The sequence below is a fragment of the Oculina patagonica genome, chromosome 9, assembly GCF_052425735.1.
Source record: "Oculina patagonica isolate OP01 chromosome 9, crgOcupat, whole genome shotgun sequence".
In the NCBI taxonomy this organism is placed as follows: domain Eukaryota; kingdom Metazoa; phylum Cnidaria; class Anthozoa; order Scleractinia; family Oculinidae; genus Oculina; species Oculina patagonica.
Window position 1 is genome coordinate 17323833 of NC_135766.1, and position 24700 is coordinate 17348532.

Sequence of the window (24700 nt, forward strand, 5' to 3'; positions counted from 1 at the left end):
AAATTGACACCTTACTGCTAAAAGATGTAAAAACCCGGATACAAAAAGCTACCTTGCTGACAAAGACCTGTGCTGGAACATGGTTAAGATGGAGATTTGGGGACTTACGGGTAATACTCAAGAAGGAAAAAATGAGGAAAAGAGTCCTAACTTACAGGTCCTTCAGCTGCGTATTGTGATCGAAAACTCCAGAAGGCAAATCCCCCAACAGGTTATATGACAACTCCCTACAGATAAGAGTGTTAAACCGCGATGCAAAGCTTAAACAATGTTGGCAAGAAAGCTTTTTATGTTGGCTACTTCATAGACCTGATGACAAACCGGCCCCGGGTTGATCTTCGGGGTGATCTTTGGCCCCGACAAAGCTTAGTATTATTGAAACCTTAGAATTTTTGAACATTTTATCAGGTAAGTCTTTCTTTTGGTTATTGATGGCCACGATTTTACTATTGATGGCTCGATGGCCACAAAAGGTTCCTTCCCTCGACTTGTACCCTTTAATTTTAATGTCGCTTATTGGATAAAGAAGTAGATCACCGCTTAATGTAATTCTAACCGCAACTATCTTAAAACTAATGTAATGTAATACGTAATAGGTAATATATTACGTTACGTTAATGTAATACAAGTTAACCCTAAATGTAATTGCAATGTATAACACCACCTAAAGATCATTGACGTTTTTTGTAGGATTATTATGGAACACTACTCGAAGTCTTACTTCGAGATAACTTTAAAATATCTTCGCAATCCATCATTCAGGGTCCCAAAGGGGTTTAGAGCTCCAGGGCTCCGGCCTCAAGAAAACGGGGCGCCAGGGCTCCCGGCCACAATAAATAGGGCTCCAGGGCTCTCAAGAATTTGATCGAGGGCTCCGGGTTCCACTGATACACTTGCGTTTTACTGTTCTCTTGAGTTGTTTATCAATGAATACGTTTAATATTTGTCACAGTCAATAACGTAGTTATAGTTATAGTTTACAAGTTTTGTTTTTTTGGCTTCTTTTTTCCTTTTTTCTCTGGTGTATATTGTTTCGAACGTGTGTTTGTGTGTGTGTCCGACTAAAACTTGTTAAAGTGCCCCTAACCCCAAAAACCTTTTTTGACCGATAAAATCTTCGAATTATATAAAGCAAAATCCCACAAAAATTTTTGTTTTTGGTTAAAACTACGATTTTTTTATCAATTTTTGAAGTCGGTATTATTTAGCGCACGACCGAGATAAACGGAGGCTGGGGCTAGTGACGTCACTCCAGGATATTGGCGCCAGTTTTGAACTGAAGACGCGCTGATCTGGCTGGGCAGTTGAAAATTTGTGAAAAATGTCAATGCAGTGACTTATTCTGGGCGATCTTAAAGATTCTTCGTTTGTTTAGATGAAATCCCCGATTATAATAAGTGCTGTTGATTTGATTCAGACTAATTCACTCAGCTTGAGCGTTCCTTGTGCCATGCACTGTGCAAAACTCACGGAAATGTGACACGCAACCACGCAAGAATACTTTAAACACGGGACCAAGAGTAGCTTCAACCTGTGGTAAAAATATGATATTATCGATGTTTCATTATCCAAATCTCTGACAATCTCTAAAATACAGTTTCCGCGATCCCTTATAAACACCACTTCCAATTTCACAGGGAATGAACTTCACACGACATGCAAACTGAGCTAAATAAAACAACCAGAATTGCTTCAAAGGTTAGAGAAAATATAACACAGTGACTTGGCTGAGCCGTATTCAAAGCAACTTAGTCGCTTGTCTGGACTCACATATGAATTAGTTCTAGTGGTTAGTGGCTATTCCTTCGGGACTCGAACGCTATTCATACTGCAATCTTCTGGAGCGGCGTAAGCGTCTTGTTTGAAGTTACGATTTGTTTGGAAATACATGTACCTTCCTTTTTTATGATTCCATCAAGTATCTTTATCCTGATTTAAAACTACAAAAGCCTAAAGACGCCAGCATTTTTTCGCTATGAATCTGTCATCCTTTGCGAAATGAATCGACCGTTCAGGAATAAACAGACTGAGACAAATGCAAAGTGCTGCAAAATTAGTAGACCATTTAGTAAGTGAAAACAAACTAAGCGAATTTAATTCTCTGAATAGAATCAACTACACTGACAGGAATCACTTATTACATTTAAAGAATAATAACATTTTGAATCTACAAGAATCGAACAAAATCTTGAATTTAGTGGAACGAAAATTCAGGAACCTGGACGATTCTGCTGACTTCCTGATCGATCAAACCTGTGCATGTAACCTTGCTCGCTATAGTCCATAGTATACATTGCAGCCAACTTGGTCGGCTCTCACAATTCGACACACATAAATAGATTTACTTTTTTACCCGTTTTTATTATGTAACTAGCTAGCCATGTATATAGTCTTTTTATATCACATAAATAGATTTACTTTTTTTACCCGTTTTTATTATGTAAATAGCTCCTTTTTTTAACTTATTTTAACTTTAAATTACTAATTGTAATAGTTGTACAATGATAGGTTTAAGTTTTTTTAAAGTTTTTTATTAGTCAGATGTCCACAATTAGTAGAGGGGACTTTTCCCCTCAGCTAAACATTTTTTAGACACGATAATAAAGTCATTCATTCATTCATTCATTCAAGTTCGAGCTCAGAACGAAGTCGCTTCAACTGTGATTTTCATCGCAAACGAGATTAAGTGTGCGTCCTTTGTGCGACCAGATATCCTGGAATGACGTCACAAATTTACTAGACCCAGATTCTTTTGACCGGCAGTTCACCTCGGTCGTGGTTTACCGACAGGAGCGATTTTCCACGAGCATTTTTTCTTTTGAAATTATGATCAGGAAAGTGTCAATTTTTTTTGGTTTAAAATCATTTTTTCGGTTAGGGACACTGAGTCAATTTGTAAACAGGCAACCTGGCTATTTAACTTAATGGTTTATTACGGGTAGCCAGCACTTAGTTTTACTGTTCCATGTAGTAGCTTTAAAAAGGGTAAATAAAGTTGATGTTGTTGTTGTGCTCTGTATCCCAGTTATTTAGAATTTGAAAACTGATCATAACTTTATAAATGACAGGCAAACCTTATATGAAAAGAAGAAGAGGTCTTTCTTACAGTTCCCTCAGCTGAGTATTGTAATCGAAAATTCCAGTAGGCAAGTTCCCCAGTTGGTTATTGTTCAACCATCTACCAACAAAACGCAAAAAGTCAAGTAAAAAGAAGATTAGAACCAACGTTGGTTGTACAACATATGTTTTAATGGTTACCGCCTTACCCTGAAAGCTAAAGAACACTTTTTGGCCAAAACTTGTTATGTCTTTCCGTACTGACATAGAGTTAATACTGTATTAATGTTGTTCACTTAATAATGAAGATCAGTCCTAACGTAAATCCTGTTCCCAATCCATAGTACCCAGTCTGACTGTTAAAGTTGATTGTGAATGTCCAAAAAGACTGCAAAGCTTCCTTCCAATAATTGAAATTTTACACGTTTGCTTGGTAGAAATCATTTTCAAAGTTCGTCCAACTTTTCCTCTCTTCCCGTAATAGATAGGATCAATGTTGTTCCGGAATAAAGACGAGCACTAATCCTAGGATTAATAATGCTCTGTTAATAAAGAAGAAGAGTCCCAGCTTACAGTTTCTCCAGCCTCGTATTGTGATCGAAAACCCCAGCAGGCAAATCCCTCAACAGGTTATCATTCAACTTCCTACAGACAAAATTAGTAATCTGAATGCTAACTCTATTCAAATCTGGGATAGGATGTTGTACGTGTCAGGAGTTTGACATCATTATGGCAACGGCATTTTGATAGGCATGTTTTCCCAAATTTGTAATTAAATAAGCACAATTTTATTGATTTTGTGTATTTTGCGGTAATTTTGGGTGGTTATCTGGCATTTTGGAAAAATTTTGAAATCCAAGATGCGGATCCAAGATGGCAGCTGTTTTGACACCATGATGTAACTTTCACGTGATGTGACTGTTTCCTCTGCCGCAGATAAAGTGACCAGCCAAAGTTTTCAAAGGACTCTCTGTTTATTCATCAGTGTCGGTAACACAAAGTCTTTCGAAACCTGACAGTAACGATAGTTAGATGGTTAATGATTAGCTTACAAGTATTCAATACCTTCACAAAGATAGTTACCCGATGGCTTCACTACGAGCTTTAACGGCAGGGAAAGCGTCTGAGCCGGCGTTTGATCTTTCCGTTTGGATCTTAATTAACGACTATGACGTAAGCGAGTTAATTAGTGATTTTGATGTTAATAAATGCACATAATTTCGTTCACCGACGAAACACTCCCCCCTCTCTTGTTAGAGTCTTTAGGCTAAGTCGCCCACTATCATTAAAAGGTAAAGTCATTGTAAGTCTATCGAGAAGTTCTTTGATTTGCTTTATTTTGTTTCGTCCTTATTGTTTGCTTGGGCGTGGTCCACCGGAACGACAATTACAAGACGTTGAACAGGGTTCCACGGTTACGAATCCCCGACCAGCGTTTGTCCTCACCGGTTCATTTGGCTTTGGGTTCTTGTACTGAACTTCAACCTTTCGTACTTTCCCATCTTTGCTTTCATGAGCTTTGGTGACTCGTCCAAGTTTCCAGTTTCCCCGGATCTGGTTTGAATCCTGTATCAAGACGATGTCTCCAACTTTCAATTTGCGATGTGAGGTCAACAACAACAACAACAACAACAACTTTATTTGCACCCTTTTCATTCAATTAAAATTAGCAATACAATAAATAAAATAAATGAGGTGTGCCACTTTTGGCGGACTAGTAAGCTGGGGAAGAAGTCGCGCGTCCATCTTTTCCAAAACCCATTGACAATGTTTTGCACGGATTCGAAACGATGACGAGGATGTGCACTCTCTCTGAATGGGCCGCTTGGCACTCTTGGGGTGGATCTTTCGAGCAAAAGGTCGTTTGGGCACAGGTATGCTCCGTCATCAGTCGTCGTGGGGTGCCTTCCTATAGGTCTTTCGTTAACGAGATTAGCGGCTTCAAAGCATATAGTTTGTAGCTCGGAAAAAGTAAGCACGTTTTCTCCGATTGCTAACGTTATAGCTCTTTTGATGGATTTGATCAATGCTTCTGATATCCCGTTTCGCCAAGGGGCATCGGCGGGGATGAACTCCCACTGGAAACCCTCAGTTACTCCAAATTCGTTAAGATCTTGCCAGTTCCAGCTCTTGGTCATCTTCTGCAATTCCTGATTAGCCGCTACCAGCTGCAGTCCGTTATCAGAGTAAAGTTTAGCTGGATAACCTCTCAGTGATACGAATCTTCGTAAAACAAGTAGAAATGTCTCCGTACTGTAGTCAGGAGCCAGATCCACGTGTACCGCTCTTGTGCTCATACAGTTAAACAACACTTCATAGCATTTTCCTGTGGTCCGCTTCTTTACTTTATCTCGTATCTTGAAGGGTCCAAACAAATCTATAGCGGTGTTGTGCCAAGGTGGAGATGGCTTAAGTCTCTCTTGGGGTAGGTTTCCCATTGCTTGCTCGCACGGCTTAGCATCTAGTATCCTGCATGTCACACAATTGTACTTGATGGATTTTACCATGTTGTGTACCTTGGGTATCCAGAAGCGGGTGCAAATTTTACTGACTGTCGTCGCTACTCCGTGATGTCCTCTACGGTGTATGTATTCCGCGTAGAGTCGCGTAAAATGGTGCCCATAGGGTAGTAGGATTATTTCGCTTTTATCGTAGCTCATCTCAACCCATTCTCGAGCTCGGTTTCCGACCACGATTGTTCTATCTTCTCGCACCCTTGGGCTGAGCCGTTTGAATCTCCCCTTTTGGATGGCTGGATGAATAAGTTTCTGACAGTCTTGAATCCAAAATCTTTCCGCGTCACTTATGTCAGAAGGAGTTAATGGTCGGACTGCGCTTTTAAATGATGGCTTAGGATCGTGCTTATACATGGCAAGCACTCTTCCTGTCACCCGCAACAATCTTGTATAGCCGGAATACTTGTGGATATTCATCCTTCCTGTTAGGGTGTCTACGATCTTAGCATCTGCCACCATCGTCGTTTTCAGTTTATCAGGTAACTCCTGCGTTATGGACACTTTGCTGATTGGCCATTGAGATTCCGGTAGCTGTAGAAAGCTAGGGCCTCTCTGCCAAGCACTTTCGTGGTCAATTTCTTTCGACGTCTTTCCGCGAGTTATCCAGTCAGCTATATTATATTTACTCTCAATCCAATACCAATCTTTAGGGTCCGTCCCCTCCTGGATTTCTCCTACACGTGTGGCGGCGGAGGATCTAAAGCCTTCAATTGCTTCTAGATCATGCCGTATACTACCTGCGAATCGACGATGTGGTAGAATTTTGAGAACTGGTATCGAGATTCTCTTCGGAGGAAATTCTTAAGCCTTTTTCTCAAGACTGCAGCACACAGCTTAACTCGATCTATCGATACTTTCTTGTTCGGGGCAAGGCGATTCTTTGACATTATCAATCTGCTGTCATATTTCCTTTCTGGTAGGCTCCACCACGCGTATGCGCAGGCGCCATACGAGTTGTCCGACCCGTCACTAAAGATTATGAGCACTGGTTGATGCGAAGCTACATTCGATGGCTTTAGGCATCTCGGGAACATTACTCTATCCATCCCGCGGAGGTCTCTGAAAAACGTAATCCATTCGCGCATATATTTCTCGGGGATGGGGTCGTCCCAGTCTAGTTTCTCTTCACTTGTCCATAATTGTCTCATCAGGATCTTGGCCCTAACCGTAAAGGGGGCGGCGAGTCCCATTGGATCATATACTCTATTGATTTGCGACAATATCATTCCCTCGGTTAGTTTTGTCGGCATTTTATCGTCTTGCAGGGCAGGATTTTTTCCGTCCGGTGTCTTTGTGGAAAATGTTAGGTTGACTTTGAATTAGAGTTGGTCTTTAATTGGGCTCCAGATAACTCCCAGTACCTTTTCTGTGGACGTAGCGATTTCATCGAGCGACAGGGATTTCTCACACGTCATGGGGTCGTTTGACAACGACCAACCTTTAATCTTGAATCCGCCTTTATTTAGCAACTTTTCGATCTCGCTGGTAACTCGATTTGCTTCGCTTTCGTCTTTAACACTGTCTATGATGTCGTCCATGTACGAGTTATGGATTATGATATTTGCGGCTTGGGGATAATCGTTACTTCCCATCTCAGCTGTTTTTCTCATTGCAACAGTTGCTATTGCACCTCATGGTTTGTCCCCAAACGAGACACGTTGTATAACATAGGTGTCAGGGTCTCTGAAACAATCCATGTCTCGCCAGAGAAAGCGGTGCGTATGCTGTTCTACGGTCTTCGTTTTAACAATATGGTACATCTTCCGGACGTCACCGATAAAGGCTACTTCATTCTCTCGGAACCTTATAAGGATCCCTAGAAGATTGTTCAAGAGGTCTGGTCCCTTTGCCCAGTAGTCGTTCAACACATGACCCATGTAATTCGCGCTGCTGTTGAAAACAATTATTACTGGGTTAAAACATCTTGGTGAGAGATGTAATGGATCGGACCCTCATATGAGTCAAATTCTTCTTTAGTTAACTTTCTGGCAACTCCTCTTTCAATCATGTCTTCTATCTGCTGTTGATAAACTTTCGCATGCTGGGGATTCCGCCCGAGCCGTCGCTCAGTGGAGACGAGTCTTCCAAACGCGGCCCTTCTGTTGTTTGGTAGCAAGTACGGGATCTTTGATCTAATGGTACTCTGTTACCCAAGCATTCTCTTGCTCACTGAATTGAAGTTTTCCTTCGATCAACTGCAACTCCCTTTCTTCTTTAAGGGTGTAATCCTTCCCGCCGGGCGGACACTTACCGCATTTACATCCTCCACAGCGTGGCGTGCACTCAACTCCCAACTGCTCGACGTTGGAGAAGTCGTCTATCTTAATACTTCTGGTATGATGTACCTTGTCAAGTTTAGGTGGTTCCGTCATTTCTCTGATGGAAAGGTGGGTTCCCCCGATGCAGCGTCCAAACCGATTCCTTAATAGTAAAAGATGTTCTGCGCTCTGTTCTTTCTCCGGATGGAATCCTGCATATTCATATCCAATTAAGACATCGACAGTTCCCGTAGGTCTCTGAATGTCGTCACTGGAGACGCTGAAGAGATGCGATATGTTGTCCGCGTTGACGCTTTGAATATTAGATGTTATTTTCTCGATCCCGTATACTTCGAAAAGGATTCGTTTTCCTTGAACGTCAATTAATGGGAGCTGGTATTTTCTGGATGATATCTTCTCCTCGTCCGCGCCAACCTTAACAAGGGTGAGCTCCAACGGGGTGCCGTGAAGTCTTTCAGCCTTTGCCTTATTGTTCGTTATAAAGCTCAAAGACGATGCATTGTCCCACATGACGTTGACAAATCCTCTTGGGGTTCGGATTTTTTGCAGTTGGAGGAGGCACCTGTCTCCCGGAAGGCTGGTACATGCGTTCGATGGGGCTGGAGTAGGTGCGGCATTTGAAGTTGCAGAGCTGCTGCTGACTTCGCTCTCGTGTAATGTTACATTATGTTTCTTCTTGCAGTTGCTTACGCCGCATTCCTTTGCTTTCTTGCAATTGCGTAACCGATGGCCACACCTCAAGCAGGACCAACACGCTCCTTTCTCCTTCAGCATCTTGATCCTCTCTCCTACTGGCTTGGACAAGTAGAGTTTGCATTCACTTGTGAAATGCTCTGCGTTGTCGTGGAACACGCATTTGCTGGAGGTTCCGGGTCTTTGGTGGTCCTTATTCCCCGTTGCAGCGGCGCAGTGGGTAAATACTTTCGCGGTCGGCGCGCTGGAGATTCTGAGTTCGGCGCTGTCATATTCAATGGCGCGCTTTTGTGATAGCAGAAACTGGAGAAGGCTCGGAAATTTGTTGGTTCTGTCAACTGGACTGGGTTCCGAACTTAGCAGTTTTGCCCATTTCTTTCTTATGTCGGTTGGCAGTTTCCTTTCGATGATGCTGACCGAGCTTGTCGTCGTTATTTCACCCTCTAATCCAAGCCTCCTCAGGTACCTGTGGCCATCTTCAATGATGTTGACAAGTTCAACCAATCGCTTGTTTTCCCCTTCTTTAACAGCCTTGACTCGTCTAATATCGTTTATTATCGCGTCAGCGACTTTGGTCGGGTCTCCATAGATTTCGTCTAACCTCTTTCACATTTCTTCGATGTCATCGTCCACACTTTTCACTCTCGCCAGGGGTTCTTTGCCCAAACAAGATCGCAGAGTGTAGGGTGCCGTATCTCTCGTTAAATGCGGCATGACTTGCTTTTGAAAGTCACTCTTGAACTGAGAATACTCTTTTAGCTCTCCCTCAAATCGAGGCATTCGGATTTTTTCCAAGTGTAGATTGGTCGAGGTTGCACAGGCAGCTTGTTTGACCTTGCAATCTCCTCCAGTTGGTTTGGAATCCTTGTTTTCATCAGCATCGATGTGATTCTCCAGTTGTTCTACAAGTTCGTTGTATTTGCCTTGAACTATTGCAATCCATTTTATTTCCGTTTCTGCTGATTGCCTGTCCAACAATTCAAGTAGCTTGTCATGGGCCATTTTGCATTGCCTAAATGCATCCCCCAATTGGCTCTGGAGCTTCTTCATGAGCGAAACCGAGATCCTTTCGCCCTCTAACGTATGTGCAGTACTATCACATAAAGTGTCGAGTATCGCGCGCGCAGTTTCTCTCTTCACAAAGGCTTGTTCCGCCGCCCTTTGTATCTGCTCGCGCTCCTTTCTGTTCGATTCTTCGCGACTCTCGTCGGCGCGCGCTCTGGCTTCTGAAACCCTGATATCATTTACGTAGTCTATTTTCAAGGCGGTTGCCTTGACGAACAGGTCTTGAAGTTCGGCGATCCAGTTGTCTGTAGCTTCTGCCTCTTCATCTGTGAGATGCATTACGTAAATGTCGTGCTTACCTTCTAGAATGGCCCACGCCTCGGTAAGCTGAGCGTAATTGAGTTCTACGACTTCTATACCTCTTCGTCAGCGATCGACTTCAGAAGTTCGTTCCGTTTGCGTGTGAATCGTGCTTTCGCCGATCGTCTGATACTCTTGGCTTCTTCTGCCATCCTGGTCCGGGCGATGAAGTAGACGGGTTTCGAATGTTTCCTCTGCCGCAGATAAAGTGACCAGCCAAAGTTTTCAAAGGACTCTCTGTTTATTCATCAGTGTCGGTAACACAAAGTCTTTTGAAACCTGACAGTAACGATAGTTAGATGGTTAATGATTAGCTTACAAGTATTCAATACCTTCACAAAGATAGTTACCCGATGGCTTCACTACGAGCTTTAACGGCAGGGAAAGCGTCTGAGCCGGCGTTTGATCTTTCCGTTTGGATCTTAATTAATGACTATGACGTAAGCGAGTTAATTAGTGATTTTGATGTTAATAAATGCACATAATTTCGTTCACCGACGAAACAGTGACGTCATCACCCAACTTGACGTACACCAAAAGTAAGATGTTCCGACATACTATATATCCTACAAGTTTCATTGTGATTGCTTAAATATTCTGGGAGTTACACCCCCAGTCAGAGAAGGTCTAAAAAAGACCGGTCTGAATAGCGTTAAATATTTGCAAAGCTTAAACAATGTTGACAAGAAAGCTTTCTACGATTGCCACTTTTTAACCCTGGTGGCATACAAATAGGTATTGGCCCCGAGAAAGCTTAGTGTTATTTAAAGCTTAGAATTTTAAAAAATTCTAGCAGCTATGTCTTGCATTTGGTTATTGCTCAATCCTTTTGCAAGAAAGCATCACAAAACGTAAAGTTAATATCAAATGTAAGTGATTCATTCAGGGCAGTTTACAACCACGATCGCCACAAAAGGTTTCCCTCGACTCGTACCGTGTTAATATTAATGTCGCTCATTGATGTCATGTAATACGTAATGTCATATGTGATGTTAAAACAACACAATTTAACCCTAAATGTAATCCCAATGTATAAGATCACCTATTTGTAACATTTATTTTGCCCGAAAGAAGGTCTTTAGAAACACAAAAGGCCGCTTGCAATGATTTCAACATCAAAATTTAAAAAAAAATAACTTGTTATGTTATCAATTTCCGAATCAATGATATAATTTACATTAAATGTGCATTTTAGCTTAATTTGGGGTCAGAAAGAAAAAATTAAGCTACAAGGTTAATTATTAACAGTCTATTAACTGACAACTGACAAATGGCGAAAAACTTAACCCTATTCAGACCTGGCTTTTTTTTACCTTCTCAGACCGGGAGGGGGGGATTCGGAAGCCCCCTACCCCCCTATGTAACTTCTAGAATATTAAAGCAATCACAATCAAACTTATAGGAAGTATTGTATATCCTAAAATCTTTCTTTTGATATACGTCACGTTGGATGGTACGTCACATCACGTGACAATTACATCATGATGCCAAGACAGCCGCCATCTTGGATCCGCCATCTTGGATTTCAAAATTCTTCCAAAATGCCAGAAAACCACCCAAAATTACTGTAAAGTACTCAAAATCGATAAAAATGTGCTTTAAAACCGTAAACATTTAAAAGAAATGTCATTGAAGAAACACTTAAAATTACAAATTTAGGCGGCTAGGCTGCTTACTTCGAGTTGTAAATATGACCACATCACACCTGTTTTACAAGAACTACACTGGTTACCTGTTAGATATAGAATTCATTTTAAAATTTTACTTTTAACTTTTAAGGCTCTTAATGGCATGGCTCCAACTTATATTAGTAACTTAATTAAGGTAAGGAAGCACGCACGCTATTCACTGCGCTCTATAAATTCAGGTAAGCTTTTAGTGCACCCAGAAGGGAAAATGAAAAAGTCTTTTGGTGACAGATCTTTCAGTGTCAGTGCGCCTACACTTTGGAATGCGCTTCCAGCTAGCCTTCGTAATATTAGTTCTATTTTTAGTTTTAAATCTCGTCTTAAAACATATCTTTTTAAATTAGCTTTTTTTAACTTTTAGATCTAGTCAATAATGTGTATATAGTTAGTTTATTTTAATAATTTTATGTTTTATTATTGTAATGTATATAGTTAGTATATTTTAATATTTTTAAGTTTTAATATTGTAATGCGCTTTTGCTCATTTACATGTTAAAAAGCGCAATATAAATTCATAAATTATTATTATTATTAAATTTGGGAAAACATGTCTGTCAAAATGCCGAGGAAAAATCAGAAAGTTTGGCAGTGTTTGGTTGAATCTTAAAAAAGTTATAAGAGTTCAAAGTCACCGCGGGCCTCAAAAGCTCCCCCCCCCCGGTCTGAATAGGGTTAACTGACAACTGACAAATGGCCAAACTTTAAACTGACAACTGACGTTTGTACCCCCCCCCCCATTTCAGACCCTCGTATTAGTGTCGTTCAGTAAAAAGTGTATCGTTTTGTAAGTAGCAATAGTGTTGAACTGTATTGTAAGCGGTGTCAGTAATGTATAGTAAGTAGTGAGTAAAAGACGTAATTAATGTAAGTGTCGTCGTTTTTGTGTTGCAATAAAAACAAATGGTAGGCCGGTTTGGAAAATCCCATACATCCAGTAAAGTGACATCACATTATTTTATCGTCGAAGATACCGATTTACATTTAGGGTGGGGCAACATTATATTAACCCTATTCAGACCGGGCTTTCTTGGACCTTCTCAGACCGGGGGGGGCTTCGGAAGCCCCCCCTATGTAACTTCCAGAATATTTAAGCAATCACCATGAAACTTATAGGATGTATTGTACGTCCGAAACTCTTTCTTTTGGTATACGTCACGTGGGATGGTGACGTCACATCACATCATGATGTCAAAACAGCCGCCATCTTGGATCCGCCATCTTGGATTTCAAAATTTTTCCAAAATGCCAGAAACCACCCAAAATCACTGCAAAGTATTCAAAATGAATAAAAATGTGCTTTAAACCCGTAAAAATTTAAAAAATAATTCCATTTAAGTTGATTTTTATTAACGGAAACACGCAAAATTACAAATTTGGGAAAACATGCTTGTCAAAATACCGTTGCCATGGTGATGTCAAGTTCCTGACACATCATCCAACCCTACCAAATTGTTGACAGATAAATTTTAGGAAAACTCAGAAAGTTTGGCAGCGTTTGGTTTAATCTTAAAAAAGTTATAAAAGTTCAAAGTCAGCGCGGGCCTCAAAAGCCCCCCTCGGTCTGAATAGGGTTAAGGCGTAATTTTTATTACAGTTGCGGTAATAGTTTTAGTGCTATTTATTATGTTTACTGCTGTTATAACATTTATATTACATTATGTGGTGAAAGAAAAAGAGGCCTAACTTACAGTTCGCTCAGCTGAGTATTGTTATCGAAAATTCCAGTGGGCAAGTTCCCCAGTTGGTTACTGTTCAACCATCTACCAATAAATAACCGCAAAACGTCAAGTAAATGAAAATTGTAACCAGTGTTGGCAGTACAACATAATTTATTTAATGGCTACCACCTTGCCTACCGCCTTGCCGAGAGGTAACAAACACTTTTTGGCCAAAACTTCTCGGCTCTTCACGTACTGAAATAAGATTAATGTAGTTCACTTAACCCTTCGGACTTACACTGGGAGGTGGATGCCACCCCCCGTAAAGTTTTTTCGAAATTGTGAAAAGATAATTTACTCTACAATGCTGAAACTTTCAGTACCTGTTCATTTATCTCTTGCGGAAATTTTGAGATGTCAATCATGTGTCCATGATATTTGACCTTGCCATGGCAACGTCATAATTACAAGCAAGTCGTGCCAAAAATCGTAATTTTTAACATTTTTCTTTATTCTTTCCAGTTTTTTGAAACAGAATTGTACGATTTGATTATTTTTTACATCCCATAGGCATTCTGGCTTCATTTTGCATCAATTTCCGTCATTTTCTGACTTTCTAAAAAAAATGGTGAAATCCAAGATGGCAGATCCAAGATGGCGGCTATAATCACGTCATAGCTGACAAAAATTATGTCATCTTGTAGAGTACGCTACGGGCTTTCTACTCAGTGTAAAAATATTTCGCTGGGCCTTAATAGGACGAAAACTTCGGGGAGGGGTTCCATCCGAACGTTTTTCTCTTCCCGGAATAAAGTGGATCAATGTTGTTCTGGAAATTAAGAAGACCGGTCCTAGTCCTAGGATTAATAATGCTCTGAGAAAAAAGTGGAGGAGTCCTAACTTACAGTTTCTCCAGCCTCGTATTATGATCGAAAACTCCAGAAGGCAAAACCCTCAACAGGTTATTGATCAACTCCCTACAGACAAATACAATCTGAGTGTTAAACAGATGCAAATTTTAAACAATGTTGTCAAGAAATATTTCACGTTTCCTACTTCTTAACCCTATTAGCCGGGGGGTTTTTTGGTTTTTTTTTTTTTTTTTTTTTTTTTTTGTTTTTTTTTTTTTTTTTTTAACTCTGATGACTAGCAAACAGTTCTTGGCCGCAACATAGCTTAGTATTATTGAAACCTTAGAATTTTTCAAAAACACCAATAAATTTTTCAGCGCACCATGGACATCATCCTCCAAGGTCTTGAGCATGTAGCAAGTATTCAAGATGACATCCTTATCACGGGGAAGGATGATGATCAACACATCATGAACTTGAACCTTGTTCTCAAACGCCTGGATGACTATGGACTGAGACTGCAGCTCAACAAGTGTAAGTTCATGCAGAAGTCAGTCACGTACATGGGCTGTATCATTTCCGCAGAAGGTATCTCTCCAACTGAAGACAAGATAGAAGCCATCAAGCAGGCACCTCGCCCCGAGAATACCACTCAGCTGAGAGCCTTCCTCGGTATGGTTAATTACCATGGCAAATTCATTCGCAACCTTAGTTCCATTCTCCAACCTCTCAATCAGCTACTTCAGAGGAATCAAGAATTCACCTGGTCCCCTCAGTGTGAGGAAGCCTATAATAAAGCAAAGCATTCACTAACATCTTCAAACGTCTTGGTTCATTATGACCCCAACTTACCAGTGGTCCTGGAATGCGATGCTAGCCAATATGGCATTGGTGCTGTCATTTTCCACCGCTTCCCAAACGGAGACGAGAAACCAATTGCATATGCATCAAGATCGTTGAATTCTTCATAAAAGAATTACAGCCAAATCGAGAAAGAGGGTCTCGGTATCATCTTTGGAGTCACCAAGTATTACATGTATCTCTTCGGTCGCAAGTTCGTACTTCGAACTGATCACAAACCCCTGCTGAAGATCTTTGCACCGGACTCTGCTACACCAGTGTTGGCAGCAGCAAGGCTTCAGCGATGGTCACTCCTCCTATCCTCATACCACTACGAGATCGAGTTCAAGCCCTCTGCCGAAGTAGCTGATGCTGATGCTCTATCAAGGCTCCCGCTTAGTTACAAGAAGGATGGAAGCGTCGAAGAGGAAATATTCCATGTAGCCAGCCAGCAGTTAAACAAGCACCCGGTCTCGGCTACAGATATTGCTAGAGAGACTGCAAGGAACCCAACCACCGCAAGGGCCTTGTCTCTGACACAGCATGGTTGGCCTAACAACTTCTGCACCGACCCTAACCTCAAGCCATACTTCCTTCGCCGACACGAGCTCTCCGTTGAGCAAGGCTGTCTTATGTGGGGTATGCGAACCATTGTACCACCTACCTTACGACAACCCATCCTGGATGAGTTACACAGAGCACATCCTGGAATCGCACGCATGAAGGCAACAGCCCGCAGTCGTGTATGGTGGCCAGGAATAGACAGCGACATTGAGGAGACCGCTCGCAGATGCCAACAGTGCAGTAGGACCAGGAAAGCTCCCCCAGTTGCACCACTATCTCCGTGGTCATGGCCCACCGCTCCATGGCACCGCATACACATTGATTTTGCTACTCATCAATTCAATCATTATCTCATCGTGGTGGATGCACACTCTAAATGGCCTGAATTAATTGGTCCTATGAAAACCACCACTGCAGAAAGCACAGCCAATGCCCTGCGCAGCATCTTCGCAAGATACGGGCTTCCAACTCAAGTTGTCAGCGACAACGGTCCACCCTTTTCATCCGTTGAGTATGAAGAATTCCTGCAGCAGAACGGTGTTCAGCGAGTACTCGTCTCCCCTTATCACCCATCCTCCAATGGATTAGCAGAGAGATTTGTTCAGACCTTCAAGCACGCCTTGGATTCATCAGCCTCAGATCCTGCCCGCTCTATACAGCAAAGGATACAGAACTTCCTACTCTCTTATCGCAGTACTCCACACGCCACTACTGGAACTTCACCATCCAAGCTATTCTTGCAGCGAGAGCTACGAACAAGGCTGTCACTCACTAAGCCAGACCTCGGTAGTCACGTGGCTACACAGCAAAGCAAGATGAAGTTCTACCATGACAGACATGCCAAGTTTAGAGAACTGTCTGTGGGCGACACTGTTCTGACACGTGATCACTTATCAAAGCAGAAATGGCAGTCGGGTACAGTGTTAAAGCACAGTTCCCCATATTCTTATCAAGTCCAACTAGATGATGGCCGAATTTGGAGACGCCATGTGGATGACGTTCTTCAGAACAATCCCGCCACTGAACCAGCAGAGCCACCAGCAGAACCAGCAGAGCCACCAGCAGAACCAGCAGAGCCACCAGCAGAGCCAGCAGAGCCACCGCCCGAACTGCGGAGGTCCACACGTGTTGTTAAACCCCCGCAGAGACTAATTGAACAGATGTGACAATGTTACTTAAGTCAAAGAAAACTTTGCGTCGTTTTGTTAAGTAAGAGGTGACATTGCTCAAGAAACTTTGTTTAGTTGTTTTGAACTGAGTCTGACATGCAGCTATGTTATTTGTAAAATCAGGAAGACTCACAAGGACTGTCTTAAATCTTTATTTCTTTTTTTTCCTATGTTACTTATGTACAACATATCTCAGTGGAGGGGTGTTATGGTTCATTACGTCATACTATATTAACCATATTATGTATTGCCCGGATCTTGTACACGTGCTTTAATACAGTTTGAGTTCCGCCATCTTGTGTGTTGTTGTTGGTGTATTCCTAGTTTCTCCCTTCGAAAACATAACATTAAACAGATGCAAAGCTTAAACAATGTTGGCAAGAAAACTTTCACGTCTGCTTTTTTTAACCCTGAAGACAAGCAAATAGTTCTTGGCCGCATATAGCTTAGTTTTATTGAAACCTTAGAATTTTTAAAAAATTCCAATACGAAATTCCTTCATTTGGTTATTACATGTACGGTTGGTATTACATTTATATTACATTGAGTGGTGAAAAGAAGAAAAGGTCTTACTTACAGTTCCTCAAGCTTCGTATTGTGATCGAAAATTCCACTAGGCAAATCCCTAAACAGGTTATCGTTCAACTCCCTACAGAAAAATATTCTGAGTTTTAAACAGATGAAACTTTTAAACAATGTTGGAATGAAAGCTTTAACGTTTGTAACTTCCTACCCTTGATGACTAGCAAGCAGTTATTGGCTCCGACAAAGCTTAGTATTATTGAAAGCTTAGAATTTTTTAAAAAGCTTGATATTTTTGAAATTCCAGTAGGCAAGTCCTTTATTTGGTTATCGCACGATTCCTCAACAGAAACGTATCACAATACCAAAAATGTTTATATGACACGTAATTGATGTATGCAAGGCCATTTCTTTTACATTTAGTGCTGTTATTGTATTTAGCGGTAACAGAAAAAACAAGAGAGCGAACTTACAGTTCCTCCAGTTGAGTATTCCGATCGAAAATTCCAGTAGGCAAGTTTTCCAACTGATTATTATTCAGCTCCCTATCAAAAAAATAATCGCACAACGTCATGGAAATGTGAATTTTAACTTTTTTTTTTTCAATGCAACTTTCTCTTTTCCGGCTACCGCTTAACCCTAATAGCTAACAAACAGTTGCGGGGCCCGACTTCTCATATTTTCCCGAATAAAAAATACATACATACATACATACATACATACATACATACATACATACATACATACATACATACATACATACATACATACATACATACATACATACATACATACATACATACATACATACATACATACATACATACATACATACATACATACATACATACATACATACATACATACATACATACATACATACATACATACATACATACATACATACATACATACATACATACATACATACATACATACATACATACATACATACATACATACATACATACATACATACATACATACATACATACATACATACATACATAAATAAACTTTATTTAAGTGTCAATGGTATTTAGCTAAAGAGCTAATTGGGGACACTAAAATAAATATACAAATATAAAAATACTAATATTATATAAATAGATATAAAATATAAAAACACTAATATTATATAAATAGATAAATAGATATAAAATATAAAAATACTAATATTATAAAATAGATGTATCGATAGATAGTTAAAATGACACAGATATGGTTTTAAATATGTTTTTAGATATGTTTTTACTAATAAAATAAGATCAATCCTGTTGAGTTAATAAAGAAGAACAGCCCTTAATAGAGACATATTGTCAATCCATAGTCCCCACTCTGACGATTGAAGTTGGTTGCAAAACTTCTTTCCAATAATTAAAATTTTAAAAGTTCGCTTCGTGGAAATCCGTTTCTAATTTTGCCCGACGTTTCGTCTCTTCCCCTTACTTAATAGGAATAATGTTGTTCCGGAAATAAGAGGACGAGTCCTAGTTCTAGGATTTATGAATATTATCTGTGTATGAAGAAGTAGAGTCCTCATTTACAGTTCCTCCAGCTGCGTATTGTAATCGAAAACTCCAGAAGGCAAATCCCTCAACAGATTACCGTTCAACTGCCGACCGAGAAATAATCAAAAAATGACGAAACAATGTTTAAACAATGTTGGCAAGAAAGCTGTCATGTTTCCTACTTCTTCATCCTGATGGTTAGCCAACATTTGTATTGGCCCTGACAAAGCTTATTGTAACCTTACTTTATTGAAGACTCCAGTAAGTAAGTCCTTGATTGAACGATCTCTTAACAAAACGCGTGACGTATGTCAACAGATAGATTTTCGGACATACGATATATCCTCTAAGTTTCATTGTGATTGCTTAAATATTCTGGAAGTTACGGGGGGGATCCGCCCGCAATCTTTATAGGGTTATAATATCTTCATAATCCTTCATTGGCTATTCATCTGGTGTAATGCTCGAATCTCTTCGGATTTTTCTCTGACATTTACGGTAGGCTTCAGGTAAGCTTAAAGAATCGTCCAATCTTTGGTGGTATTTACTTCTTTTCGCTTTGGGTAATCGTCGGAACGGTTTCGGTGATCTGATACATTCAGTAATGTGACCTCATGGCATTTGATCGTGCTTCGCTACCCTTAGCAAAATGGTAAACATGTTGTACATTTACGAATGGTCATGTTATTACCTTTATTAAATTTACGGTGGGGTTGGTTTTTTCATATATTAAGCCTTAATTTTTATTACATTTACGGTTGGTACTACATAAAGCGTTATTACGTTTAGCGGTGGCACAAAAAAAATTGGCTTAACTAACAGTTCCTCCAGCTGAGTATTGTGATCGAAAATTCCAGCAGGCAAGTTTTCCAACTGATTATTGTCCAACTCCCTACCAACAAATAATTGCAAAACGGCAAGTAAATGTAAATTTTAAACACTGCTGGCAACTAAACTTTCTTGTTTGTGGCTAACGCTTAACTTTGAAATCTACGAACAGTTTCTGGCCCGACTTCTCATCTTTTCCCGAACTGAAACAGGATAATTGTTGTTGAGTAAATAAAGGAGAACAGTCCTAACTTAAATTTTATTTCCAATCCATAGTCCCCTCTGACTTTTAAAGTTAATTGTAAAATTACAATTCCTCCAGCTGAGTATTGTGATCGAAAACTCCAGAAGGCAATTTCCTCAACAGGTTATTGTTTATCTCCCTGCAGACAAATAATCACAAAACGATCAACAAATGTAAAGTTTAAACAATGTTGACAAGAAAGCTTTCGAGTTGGTACTTCTTAACCCTAATGGCTTGCAAATAGTTATTGGCCCCTATAAAGCTTATTATTCTAAAACTCATAAATAATTCATTAAGTTAAAAGAAAAAAATCGTATAAACAATTTTTACAAGAAAGCTTTCGAGTTGGTACTTCTTAACCTTAATAGCCAGCAAACAGTTATTGGCCCGATAAAGCTTATTATTCTCAAACTAATAAATAATTCATCAGGTTAAACAAAAAAATCACATAACAGTGAAGGAGGTTTGGATACCCGGCCTTAATTAGCATAGATTTTTACGATTTTATTTCTCCGTTTACTCCGTAGTTTTCGTTTCGACTGAGAAGATATATCAAACACTCCAGACAGTGTTTCATCGCATATCCAAACACCTAAAATTTCGTCAAAAATTCTCCGCTATGCGTCGTATTTTCAACTCTCTTCCCGGTGTCTGGATATCCCGATGAAACGCCGTCTCTCGTGTTATTTATATCATGTTACTAGAAACCTCCAGTAAGCAAGTCCTTCACTGATCGATTCGTAGGACGTAATGTCAATGTTAACTGTAACTGATGTATGCAAGGCCGTTTCCTTTCATGTGGCTTACACCCACCACTATGACCACAAAAGATTTATTTCCTCGACTTGTTCTCTCTTTTCGTACTGCATGGATATCAATGTCGCTCGCTGGATATAAGGAAGAAGAGGCCTAACTTACAGTTCCTTCAGCTGAGTATTGTAATTGAAGATACCAGTGGGCAATTCATTAAGCTCGTTATAGTTCAACTCCCTACCAACAAATAATCGCAAAACGTGAACTACATGAATAAAAAACGTTAAACAAACAAACAAACTGTTTGTGCACATTTACATTTTACAGTGAATGTATTGAATTTACAGAACGGTTCGTAGAATTGTGTGTGATAATGCAAAATAGGAACAATACATTCCGAATAAAGAAAGTTTTGTTAGCTTTTTTCAGGTGTCCTTCTTTTACCGCAAAAGGGTGAATTTGAGCGGAATGAAGGATTTTGCGTTCACTGTTTACTAAACATCTTACGAGAGGATGGAATGTCCAACAGCTCCAAATTGGCACAACTTCGGCACCGAGGCGATTTTCAACATAAAAGCCCCATCACACAGCTTTCAAACTAAGCGGCTGAAAACCAGAAGGCTTGATGAATCTTCTTGGAATTTTCTTTGCTGACACTATACCGTAAAATTCCGGTTATAAGCCCCCCCGCTTATAAGCCCCCCCGGTTATAGGCCCATCATCCCGGAAACAAAAATATTCATCCGATTATAAGCCCCCCCCCCCCCGGATATAAGCCCCCCTCTACCAGGTGACAGTACTGAATAGGGCCAAATGTTGCTTTATTATGCGTTTTTAACTTAAAAACGTATTTCCATCAACACTCCCGTGGCTTGTTTCGAAACGTTTTTTTCATTCCGCTTATGAGCCCTCCCGGATATAAGCCCCTCCGCTTATAAGCCCACCCAAAAACCCTTACGAAGTTGTATAAGCCCAGGGCTTATAACCGGAATTCTACGGTACATTACTAAGAAAGAGATCAAAAAGGCGTTCTACTTACAGTTCTTCAAGGTTGGTAAAATTTCTAAAAACCCCTGCTGGTAAGTGCTTCAATTGGTTTTGTGATAAGTCCCTGTAGAAATGCAATATTTAACAAATAGATTTCATTTTGTCGTGCGTCTGTTCAGTAATAGATCACAGATGACGTCAAAATGTGGTATGAACAGAGAAGTGGCCCACGAGGCGCTAGCCGAGTGGGTCACTGATGTTCATACCACATTTTGACGTCTTCTGTGATCTATTACTGAACAGACGCACGGCAAAATAAAATCTATTTGTTTTATATAATAACACAAGACTTCAGCACACTTCTGTGTGAGCAATGCTACCGTACCGATGAGCTAAGTTGTTTTGATTTCACTATTAAGTTTTCGTTAACACAAAGCATTGTTAATCCGGTTGAATAAACAGAAAAATGGTCAATTGAAAGTCAATGAAAAAACTAACCTTTATTCCGATTTGGAAAGTTGTTCAAATCTGTAAGCATTAACCGAAGCGTTCAACCGAAATTCGTTTGTTTTCCGTGGCGTCGTCCAACTGTACAACATCGGTCAAACTTTCATACAGATTTCGGATAATTTCTCGAATAATTCACTGTCTTCTTCAAGCTTGTTTCGCCCAGTTAAATGCTTCGAAAGGTGAACTATGCTTGGCGTATTGTTTCTCACTGAAGATTTGTAATTAAGATGAACTTTTTTGCTTTGTTGTGGCCCCGCAAGTTTGAAAAGCTTTGCCGACAACTCTGATTTGGACTATGAACTCTGATCACGCGCGCGAGTCACACCACCGCGTGACGTCATCCATGTGTCTGTACTCTGATAGATCATAAGTAAGAACCAATCAAAATGCGCGTAGAATTCAGGTTATTATATAATTATGAATAGATATGTGTCAATAGCCATGCGGTTAAAATGGAGGACCTTAAGTATAGGGAGTCGCTTCCATAAAATTCTACAGCTCGGCATATTTTGGGTTTTTGATCTCCAGTGGATGCCTATATTTTGAACATACAGCTACAAGCATGCTTTGCCTGTAATGTTAAAAAAAAAAGTTCGGGACACTAGATTTGCCGATCTTAAATTAGGATCACATTCAATTCGTGGAAAGTTTTTTTTTTGTAAGCTGTAAAGTCTTTAAATTAATAATCATTGTTTTGAAATAAATAAAGACGCCTGTTAAGATATTTTTGGGTTTAAACTTTGCAGCGAAGTAAATAACTTTAGCGATGCATTTGTTCTTGACTGTGGTCCATTGAAAAGCCGACAACAGCATCGCACGTGTACAAGAACGAACAGAAATGACCAATTTTCAGAGAACGTTGTCTACTTTGAAAATGAGTTTGCATTGATGTAATACATTATACGTTTGATTCCATTTTACAGTGGCGAATACAATTCCCCATATTGTAAGTTTTAACCTACAATTATAAACCATTCTTAAGCTCCCCGGTGCATTGACTGCTTTTAATAGCTAGGCGCTAATAGTTCAATGTCAAAACTGCAGAAAAAAAAGTTATTTTGTTCGCAGTTGCTTTAGATGAACATCCTTTTTGTACTTGTTCCTCTCTGAGCGGCCGACTGCAAGGGGGCTGGAGAGGAGTATTGTAAAATAGAGGGACGTGACAGATAGCTATTTCGCTTTGATGATTTTTTGAATAAAATGGGCATTCTCTACGTAAATTGTAGGAACAAAAGCTACCAACACGCAGGAGCTAGATGAAGGCTAAATGCAAAGTTTTATTTCAAAGTTTGAGTTTTACTGGGCTGACAAACCCGGAACAGCAGATAAAAGTCTAGGAGCAGGGAATATACTTACATGAATCCAATATTTGTCGGTAATGTTTGTAGAATAGACCACAGCTGTTTCGTTCTGCAAACGGCCTTTAGAAGATTTTTCTCATAGTTCCATTGGGTACATTGGCACTGCATTGGGCACGCTGGTGAAAAGGCCAAATAGCGAACGAAAAATATATTCTTAAAATGTAAAAAGCTGTATGTAGTTTTTTGTTTGTAACCTTTGATATGTGGTTGCCAAGCACTCATAAAGACTCTCTTCTAAAATGTCTATCAAAAATGTCACTCTTTTCAGTCAAAGATACCTAACTTGACTGTCGATTTAAAGACATAGATGGAATGACAGTGGTCTAAGCCAAATATTTCAAAACGGGCAGTAAGAAAAATCAAGTTAGCTAGTTATCACGTTAGCTAGTTAGTTAAAAACACAGTGAGAAATCAAGTAAGCAAAAAGCAAGTTAGCTAGTTAGTTAATTAGTTCACTTACTCATATATATAGTCTGTATTTTATATTGTTATACTTTACTGGTTTATGATTTGCTTTTTAAGTGCCACTGTCAGAGAAAGTGTTCCAGACCTTGAAAGTCGGGGTCAACCGATTTTCCTGAAACTTACTGCAGAAGTTGGCCTTGATGAGATATTCTAAAAGCCATTTGGGTTTGGTTTTCTGACTTTTACTTTCAAAGTTCCAGGGGTGGTCCCATATTGAGCCTTCAAATCATGAAAAATCCTGCTTTTGAAGGAGTACGTTTGCACTTGTATAAAATCAAACACACAAAACCTTTTGACTAAATACTTGTAGGCTGTGATTCTACTTTAGAATATAGCCGCTGTATACGTGCGATGGAATTCTAGCGGGCATTATTTTTAATAGAACATAGCTGAAAACTATAGAAGCCCGGTACCCCGGATGTTCGAATTGTTTGTCAAATTTCGCTGAACGGCTTCGTCGACTTCGCATCTATTCTCTTGTTTTGTTGTTTAAATGATGCTTTAAAGCAGCGAGTTTTTATCAGAAACGTTTTACCTGCTTAAATGGAAATAAGACAGTGCCAAAGGAAGCGACAGATAAAGAAAGAATCGTTGAAATTTGCTGTTTTTCTTTGGCGTTGTATACGCCACTATTTTGCCGTGAACTGCCCGAAATTGATTGGAAATTATTTAGCAAAACAAGCCGGACTCTAGAAACGCTTTGAGGTAAGAAACCTTTCTTAGCCACAATCTGAAGACAGAACACTCCACTTTTGTTCTTTTTAAATCGAAATAAGAGGCGAATTTGAAAAACTTGCTGCGAAACGAACGCATGAAAATTTTTCATTTGAATGAAATTG

At 39.9% G+C, this 24700-nt stretch overlaps 3 protein-coding genes across 3 annotated transcripts in view; all 3 read right to left on the minus strand.

Moving 5' to 3' along the window:
- LOC144664997 (uncharacterized) overlaps nt 1–21110 on the minus strand; it is a 44462-nt gene extending 23352 nt beyond the window's left edge. The window contains exons 1-8 of the mRNA XM_078526185.1: nt 21046–21110; nt 20704–20775; nt 17676–17747; nt 17258–17329; nt 14162–14233; nt 13287–13358; nt 3631–3702; nt 3107–3178 (exon numbers count right to left, since the gene is read on the minus strand). Of these exons, the coding sequence (XP_078382311.1) occupies nt 3107–3178; nt 3631–3702; nt 13287–13358; nt 14162–14233; nt 17258–17329; nt 17676–17747; nt 20704–20775; nt 21046–21110 (569 nt within the window). The remainder of the gene's footprint in view (nt 1–3106; nt 3179–3630; nt 3703–13286; nt 13359–14161; nt 14234–17257; nt 17330–17675; nt 17748–20703; nt 20776–21045) is intronic.
- On the minus strand, nt 3958–7644 carry LOC144666962 (uncharacterized). The gene is made up of 2 exons (XM_078528413.1): nt 4141–7644; nt 3958–4069 (listed from the first exon to the last, which is right to left on the minus strand). Exon 1 carries the CDS (start codon nt 6030–6032, stop codon nt 4710–4712), a length of 1323 nt encoding a protein of 440 aa, XP_078384539.1. The 5' UTR covers nt 6033–7644; the 3' UTR covers nt 3958–4069; nt 4141–4709.
- LOC144666971 (uncharacterized) lies at nt 7689–10336 on the minus strand. Its single transcript, XM_078528423.1, has 2 exons — nt 10261–10336; nt 7689–10189 (listed from the first exon to the last, which is right to left on the minus strand). The coding sequence occupies exon 2, from the start codon at nt 8624–8626 to the stop codon at nt 7706–7708; it is 921 nt and encodes a 306-aa protein (XP_078384549.1). The 5' UTR covers nt 8627–10189; nt 10261–10336; the 3' UTR covers nt 7689–7705.
- Nucleotides 21111–24700: the final 3590 nt, after the last annotated feature.